We start from the raw sequence: 8,261 nt of genomic DNA on the forward strand, positions 1-8,261 counted from the left end.
CTTGCGTGTGAGTGTGCATGTGTGTATGGGCGTGTGTGGGTGTGCATGTGTGCACTGTGTGCGTGCTTGCGTGTGAGTGTCCATGTGTGTATGAGTGTGTAGGTGTGTGTGGACGTGGGGGTGCGTGGGGGTGTGCACCGTGTGTGTGCTTGTAAGCGTGCATGTGTGCAGGTGTGCATGGGTGTGGGGGGGTGTAGGTGTGTGTAGGTGTGCATGTGGTACGTGTGCAATTTCCTGCTGAGGGGTCCGCCGCTTCTCTCGGACCGTCAGAGGTCTGCGAGCTCGGGCCGAATGCTGTGAAGGTGTCGTGTGAGAGCTGGGTTTTGGAGGACAGACGTAGGTGTGTGACTAAACCTCCCACAGCCAGGCTCCTGGGGGCCTCTCCGGAGGCCTCCTGGGAGTGGGGGGCCTGGAGCCGCGTCTGGACCCCGGGGTCCCCCTGGATCCCGGCCGACACCGCCCTTCGGTCCCCTGGTCTCCCCTCGTCCTGGCTCCTGTCCTCTTCCCCCAACCCAGGGCCGGGGTCCCGCTCTGCCGTCCCCGGCTGGGCTCCCCTCCTTTGGGGGCACGTGGGACCCCGAGTGGGCGAGGAGGAGGGGCAGCCAGGGGCGGGGCGGGAGGCGGGGGGACCGTGGTGGCAGCGGCAGAGCCCACACCTCAGTGCTACGTCCCAGGCAGGCGCAGGGTCTCCCTCTGTGGGCACCTGATGTCCAGGTGACTGAGGGTTGTGCTGACTCCAATGGCCCATGTGGGGTTTCTGTGAGGTTAAGGATCAGCTCCGCCGGGGAGAGGACCGGGTGGGAGGGCTGGGGGGGGGGGGGCGGCTCAGGATGCGAGAAGGTAGAGTAAAGCATTTCCCGAAGGCTCAGCCTCTGGCCTCTGTAGAAACCTGGGTGGGGCTCCCTGCCCTACAGTCGGGGCGGTGGCCGTGGCCGTGGCCATGGCCGGCCTGCCCTGTACGGCAGCAGGAGGCCCAGGGCAAATTACGGTCATCACCTGGGGGTTTCACGAGAGACAGGAACACTGACCACGGGCCTTGCAGACTGTTCCGAGGATGCCGCCTGCTCTCCGGGGATGGGAGGGACCTGTGTGCACCCCGGAGGAGGCCCCCCACCCGTGACAAGGGCCACCGGTGGTTCAGACTCCAACTGACTCCACAATCGAATGTATAATTCAAACCCCACTTCCCGGGGGGGTCAGGGAGCCAGCAGAGCCCGGCTTCTGCGTGAGCCCCGGGCCCGGGTCCCCGGCGCGGCACAGACAGACAGAAACGTGGCCCGTTGGGATATATCCACTTTTTCTTTTTTCCACGAACCTTGAGTTGCCCTGAACAGGCGCTTGCCCACTTTCGCCGCTGTGCGGGGGCCCACAGGGTGGCCTTCACGGGCCGTTGTCCAGCTGCACAGGTGGACGGGAAGCCCGGCTCTTTGGGTTGGCTGCTTGGCTGCTAGCCAGCCGCACGTTGTCAAATGTTTGTCATCCGGCTGTGACGACTGCCCACCACCTTTCTTGGGACATTTGCCTCTTTATCACCGACTTTTTAAGTTTATTTATCTTGAGAGAGAGAGGGAGAGAGAGAAAATCCCACGTGGGCTCCACATGGTCAGTTCAGAACCCGACGCGGGGCCTGATCTCATGAACCGTGAGATCATGACCCGTTTTGAGTCTGTCTTCTTGGTATTTCCTTCCTTAGTTTTATGCTCAGAAGGTTTCCTGACTCAGAGATACACTCTTCTGGTTCGGTTATCATTTTATGTCCCCAAATTCCACGCAGCCTCTGGTGTGAAGGAGGCCCCTTCCTGGGGAACCCCCACCTCTGCTCATCCCCTTTGAAGGCTGGGGTGCAACCCACTCCCTGTCTCTGACTCAGCCCCGGGCCACGGGCCAGGGTCACCCCGCCCCCCCAGCAGCACCGCTGCCATCTTGACCCTTCTTCCCCAAGCTGCTTGGCGATCATCATACCAAGGTCGTTGCCTTTTCCGGGGAAGCAGGTCCCATCTGTCGATTTTCGCTTTTTTGTTCACTTTTCCCATTCATGACTTCTGCCCTCGTCTGTGTATGTCCTGCCTCCCTTTCCCCCACCTCTGCGTTTCCGTCCCCGTACGTGCACCTGTCCTCACCTGCAACCAAAGCACATCGGGCAACTGGTTTCACATCCCATCCTGCACAGAGGGTTTTCACCGCACAGAGGTGGAATTGCACAGAGGATGTTGTCTGCAAATATAATTTTGACTTCCTCTCTGACCTGAGAGGTGTTTAGCACCTTGTTTTAAAATTTCTTTTTTTAATGTCTTTTTATTTATTTATTTTTGATGTTTATTTATTTTTGAGAGAAAGAGAGAGAGAGCACAAGAGCAGGGGAGGGGCAGAGAGAGAGGGAGACACAGAATCCGAAGCAGGCTCCAGGCTCTGAGCTGTCAGCACAGAGCTCGATGCAGGGCTGGAACCCATGAACCGTGAGATCACGTCCTGAGCCGGAGTCGGACGCTCAACCGACAGCCATCCAGGTGCCCAAAGTTTTATTTATTTAAGTAATCTCTGCAGCCAGCGTGGGGCTGGAACTCACGACCCTGAGGTCAAGAGTCGCATGCTCTCCTGACTGAGCCAGCCAGGCGCCCCTGAGCTCTTTAAAATGTCTAGTTGATACGTGGGAGGGTGTCTCGTCTTCTTCCACATGCTGAGAAACTGGCCCTTGCAATGTGTGCCGTCAGACTTCGCGGGGTGAGGTGGGCAACGGTCGACGTGCCTCGCGGACACTTTTGTAGGGCTGGGGGTCCAGGGAGCATACGGGCCCTGCGTCCTCTGGCCTCACTGCCCTTTCTGTGCCCTGGGTCTGTCCGGAGCCTCCGTGCTCAGCAGGTGGTGGCTCCAGCCGCCCCCGCAGAAGCCAGCTTCTGTCCATTCTGTGCTTTTACAGAACGCAGAAGCGACTCCATATCCACACTCTGCCTTTTGGTTTAAAAAGGCTGGTGCCTGTTTCAGATCCCTGGTAGACATGGGCTTTTTCACCATGAAACAGCTTTGAGTCCGCAGGCTCCGGGGGTGAGTACTGCGTGAGGGCGGGGGTGGGGGGGCTGCCTCCCATCTTTGAACTTCCTCACCAGAGCCTTCCCCCTCGCCCGCCCTCCATCACCTGATTCGGGCCCGTAAACCCAGGTCAGTGGGTTTTGTGACCCCACAGGCCTGAGCCGTTCTGATGGCCAGTGAGCCCTGGGGACCTAGAGTGGCCTAACGTGAGGGTTTGCACTTTTGCAAAACCTCCATCTTTTGATGTGATGTGGGCCGGGAGGGAACGGTCAAGAAAGAATTCTTAAGACGTTTTCTGTGCTAGAAGGTGGTTTTATTAAAGCACGGGCACAGGGGCGCCTGGGTGGCGCAGTCGGTTAAGCGTCCGACTTCAGCCAGGTCACGATCTCGCGGTGCGGGAGTTCGAGCCCCGCGTCGGGCTCTGGGCTGACGGCTCGGAGCCTGGAGCCTGTTTCCGATTCTGTGACTCCTTCTCTCTCTGCCCCTCCCCCGTTCATGCTCTGTCTCTCTCTGTCCCAAAAATAAACGTTGAAAAGAAAAAAAAAAAAAAAAAAAAAAGCACGGGCACAGGACCCTGGGCAGAAAGAGGGGGGTACTGGGGGCGTCAGGAACAATTGGTTATATACTTTAAAGTTGGGTGGGTAGAGATAGAGGAAGTTTCCGAAGGGATTTTCTTCTTCATTTTTTAAGTGCTTATTTATTTTTGAGAGAGAAACAGTGTACGAGTAGGAGAGGGGCAGGGAGAGAGGGAGACACAGAATCCGAAGCAGGCTCCAGGTTCCAGGCTGTCAGCACAGAGCCCGACGGGGGGCTCGAACCCACGGACCGTGAGATCATGACCTGAGCCGAAGTCGGGACGCTCAACCGACCGAGCCACACAGGCACCCCCACACTTTTTTTGCCTTGTTTTCCGCCTCCTCTTTGACGGGAAACCTGATCTGACACCAGCTTACTGTCCTGAGTCAGACACTGTGCACTCCCTCGGCATGCTGCCCGAAGTTTTTTTCTTTCTAATGTTTCTGCTTTTTCTTGTCTTTTACCAAATATGGGTTATGTTTGTGTGTGAGAGATTGGGGAGGAATGTATCGTGTTGTTCTTCTGATGCTCCCCACCCTCTCACCTGGCGGCTAAGGGCTTTACTCTTGCCAAAGGAGACCCTGGTCAGCTGCGTCCACTGGGTGCCTCGGGGCCCGGGTCTCTGGGTCTGGGGGGGGGGCTGACCCTGCCCGTGACTCGGGAGTCACCACTTCCTGCAGTTTGGACCCAGGCTGTGCCAGCAGCCTCCTCGAGGGCAGAGTCCTCACAGCCGTGGAGGGCCTGGGGTAGCTCAAGCTGCCTAGACTTCGGGTTTTGCACCGGAGGGGCCGCGCTCGGGTCCGGGTCCGGGGAGGTGAGGCCTGGGGGCTGCTGGAGCAGGGTGCCCACGCCTCAGGACTCCTGGCTGGGCCCTGGAGCCTGGGGTCCCCCTCCTTGCCCTGCTCAGCCGGGGCCTCCCGCTTGCCCTCCAGCTTCCGAGCCAGGGTCCTTACGAGTCGGGTGCCCATGGGTGCCGGGTGCTGGGGTGCACTGGAGTGCTCTCCAAGCCTGCCCCCACCCAGAGCTGCGGTCTCACAGGAAGCCAAGGCAGTGTGCCAGGGCGGCCATCAGGGCTCGGGCACCCACACCCTGTGCTGTAGCGGGAGCCGGGCTGCAGGACCGCGCTCAGAGGGGGCCCGGTCTGTGTGGTTCCAGGATGCTGGTCTCAGGCGAGGCCTGGCCTCTGAGGGCCAGTCCTGCCTGCCGGGCAGGTGCACCGCAGCCCTGCCCCCTGAGGCCCAGGGAGGAGGGGGCTCCACCCGCCCCCACCCGCCCGAGGCTGAGAGGAGGGCTGGCTGCAGTCCAGAGCCACCCTGTGTCTGCGGGACACGCGGGTCCTCTGCGGCCGCCCCCATCTCCTGCAGGCCAGGATCGCGTGGAGAGAGGGCAGCCACGGCCCCCACCCGGCTTCCTGTGGTCACCGTCAGGACATCACAGCCTGTGGGCCGTCTTACCGTAATCAAGGCTCCCTCCCTCTCTGTGGGAGGAGTGTGTGGGGAAAACGGGAACCCAGGTCTACATCCTGCCGCTGCTCGGGTCTCCGTTTCCCACGCGAGGACCCCAGGAGCTCTCGTGCTGGTTGTTGTGAATGTTTGGGGTCCAGTCTGTGGCCACAGGAGAGCACGTGCCCCTTCCCCGGGGCTGTGGCACGGGCTTGCCCTGCGGGAGCGCAGGCATGGTTGGGCACTTGGGGAGGGCCTCCACCCTCCGCCTGGAGCGGCCTCTTTAGGGGGCCGCTACCCACAGGCCGAATGTGCCTGGGGCGGTGGCCAGGTCAGCCCCGGGCTGGTCTGCTCCAGCGGTCAGCTGTGGAATTTTGGAGGGGCCAGATGGAAACTGGGACCGGCCTCGCCTGAGCCCCACGCACCCACAGTGGGAGACAAGGGGCTTTCTTGCGTGAACGGGCTGGGCCGGAGTGAACTGAAAACTGCCGCCCGGGCCCATGTGGCCACTGCTATGACCCAGGAAGCCACAGGGCCACGTGGCTTCTGCAATTTGACCCTGAACAGGAAGGATGGAGTGTTCTGTTTTGACATTTACGGGTCCTGATCATAATATTGGTGGGGACCAGGGAGCAGGGGCACCTCCAAAAAGATGGGAACTTGAGACTGGACGGGGCTAATACACACAGGAACCCCGCCACGGGAGCAGGGGAGCCCCGGCTGGTTCTCCTTCACCCAGAGCCTCTGGGTGCAGAGACACAGGTTACAGGGGTGCAAACGGGGCCCACCTACAGGCCGCATCTGAGCCCAGCAGGCAAGGCAGGGACCACGGGCCCTGGGTCAGGGCCTCTGCTGGCCCCGAGGCCGCCCTCCTGGCCGGCCACCACCAGGCGGCGTCAGGGGGCAGGGAGCCCCAGGGCCTCAGAGGCCTGCCCTCGGGAGACGAGCTGGCCTTCACGTGACGTTCTGGGTGGGGAGTATTGATCTTTTAATGTTTATTCATTTTTGAGAGACAGAGCGTGAGCTGGGGAGGGGCAGAGAGAGAAGGAAACACAGACTCCGAGGCAGGCTCTAGGCACTGAACCGTCAGCACAGAGCCCGACGCGGGGCTCGAACTCACTCACAGACTGTGAGATCATGACCTGAGCCGAAGTCGGACGCCCGACCGACTGGGCCATCCAGGCGCCCCTGGATATTTGCTTCTGGCAGAATGCGACCCCCTTCTTGCCTGCTACCTCCTGATTCCTGGCTCCCCTACACCTTGTTTGCCTTCTTGGTCTGGTGGAAAGACCACAGCCAGCTGAGGATTTCTGAGACCTGGGGGCATCGGTGCTTTGGGCCCAGCCGGGATCCGGCAGCCCCCAACCCGGGGCGCCTTCAGGGGAGGGTGGCATCCTGGCGAGGGAGGTGTTGCCCATCGGGCGGTGGGTTAGAAGGCGCCGGGCCCGCCTTGAGGAACCAGAACGAGAGCCTGAACACCCGTCCTCAGCCTCGGCCCAACGACCTTGCATCTGGGAACATCAGGTGCTGGGTGTTTAAGGACGGCAGGTGTGCGTCAGGAAACACAGAATGCTGGCGGCCTAGGGCTGTGGCCTCGGACAAGGCAGCAGTGGGCTCCGTAGCACCCACTTCCCCTCCCGCAGGGGTGTCTGAGCAGGGCGGCTGGCTAGGCTGGCTCCCGGCAGGTGCTCCCATCATACTGGTTCTGCAGCTGCCAGGGGGCCCCGGGCCAGCCCAGGCTCTGCTCTGAGATCGGCACTCAGTTCACGGAGGACTCGGGCACACGGTGGCCGCAGCCCCCATCCACGGGTGCAGCCTCACACATGCAGTGTGCAGTGTGTGTGTGTGTGTGTGTGTGTGTGAGATGTGTGGGGGGGGGGGGGGTGTCCCGGGTGTGCGCCTGCGTGCACACGTGTCCCTGGAGGGAGGCCCACTCCCTGCTCCTCCCTGGAGGCTGGTGGGCTCAGCAGTGAGCCCCACGCCGCTCAGGCCTCCTTTCCTGCTGCCAGCACAGCCCACCTCGGGCGCTCAGCAGGCTGGCCACCCCGGGGCAGCAGGCACAGGGCCCTCGGGCGCCGCGTCTGTGGGCGAGCCAGCCGGAGAGTCTGGAGAGTCTGGGGTCCGAGGCCCCGTCACGGAGACCCCTTCCCTCCCCAGGACATGCTGCCCCAGCACTTGCCGCTCCTCACCCTGGTGGGTCTGCTCGCCCTCTGGTCCGGTGAGTTCCGCACAGGCAGGGCCATGCGGTCCGTGCTGGGGGGGGGGGGGCGGGGAAGAAAAGGGGCCCCCCCCCCCGCATCCTCCAGGGCCGAGTTCCAGCCTTGGAGGGGCGGCGCCCCTGGGAACAAGTCCCAGGAACGGGCCTCAGTCTCCCCGCGCTCCCCCTCCCGCGAAGCCTGGTTTCCTCCCACCCCTCCTGGTGCTCCGGCGGCCCCTCCTCCCCCACCCACCCCCTGACCTGCACCCTTCTCCGCCGCCCCGAGTGCCCGTGGCTCCGTGCGGGGTCGGCCAGCGGCAGGCCAACTCCGCCACTCACGGAGCCGCCTCATCTTGCCCCCAGCCCTCGGCCAGAAGTGTCCCAAGTTCAAGGTCAGCAACTGCCGGGACTGCGTGGAGTCGGGCCCCGGCTGTGCCTGGTGCCAGAAGCAGGTAAGCGCCGCCTCAGGCTGCGCCCGCCGAGGGCCCCCGTGCCTGGCCTGCCCTTCCCTCCTTCCCACCGCCCCGCCAGGCGCCCTCTCTCTGCCTCTGGAGCTGCTGGCACCCAGGGGCGCCCACCCCTCTGTTTCCTGGGGGACGTGGGGGGGGGGGAGCAGGCGCAGCCCAGGGGCACGGGGCTGTCAGAGGGACACGCAGACTTGGCCCCACCCCGGGGCAGCCCCAGGGGAGGCGGGCCCCTGCTCTGTGCCCCCTGCCCGGGCACGAGCCCTGACCACACACCACAGACCACGAGGAGACACACAGGGAAGTGGACACAGCTTTCAGGGGAGAAGTTGTGGGCGGTTCTGTGTCGGGACCTTAACTCCTCCGCTGCGTTTTTTCGTTTTTATGTTTTACCCATGACAAGACCTCCAGGGCACAGTCCCTAAATTGACAGTTCCTGTCCCAGGCCCACCCTCCTCCTAGAGAGAACCCCTCCCTTGAGGGACCCTCAGCTCCTGACCACATCCTCCTCCCCTGGGACGCCCCCAGCTCCTGACCGTGCCCTCCCGCCCTGGG

At 62.6% G+C, this 8,261-nt stretch overlaps 1 protein-coding gene across 2 annotated transcripts in view; it reads left to right on the plus strand.

The window, feature by feature from the left end:
- ITGB2 (integrin subunit beta 2) overlaps positions 1–8,261 on the plus strand; it is a 24,308-nt gene that overhangs the window by 1,393 nt on the left and 14,654 nt on the right. The window contains exons 2-3 of one of the 2 annotated variants that reach the window (XM_040483752.1): positions 7,203–7,263; positions 7,606–7,694. The exons of the other annotated variant lie outside the window; for it this stretch is intronic. Coding sequence (XP_040339686.1) covers positions 7,206–7,263; positions 7,606–7,694 — 147 coding nt within the window. The 5' untranslated portion in view covers positions 7,203–7,205. The remainder of the gene's footprint in view (positions 1–7,202; positions 7,264–7,605; positions 7,695–8,261) is intronic. 2 annotated transcript variants of the gene reach the window in all.

The sequence above is a fragment of the Herpailurus yagouaroundi genome, unplaced genomic scaffold, assembly GCF_014898765.1.
Source record: "Herpailurus yagouaroundi ecotype Mexico unplaced genomic scaffold, PumYag 162, whole genome shotgun sequence".
Classification (NCBI taxonomy): domain Eukaryota; kingdom Metazoa; phylum Chordata; class Mammalia; order Carnivora; family Felidae; genus Herpailurus; species Herpailurus yagouaroundi.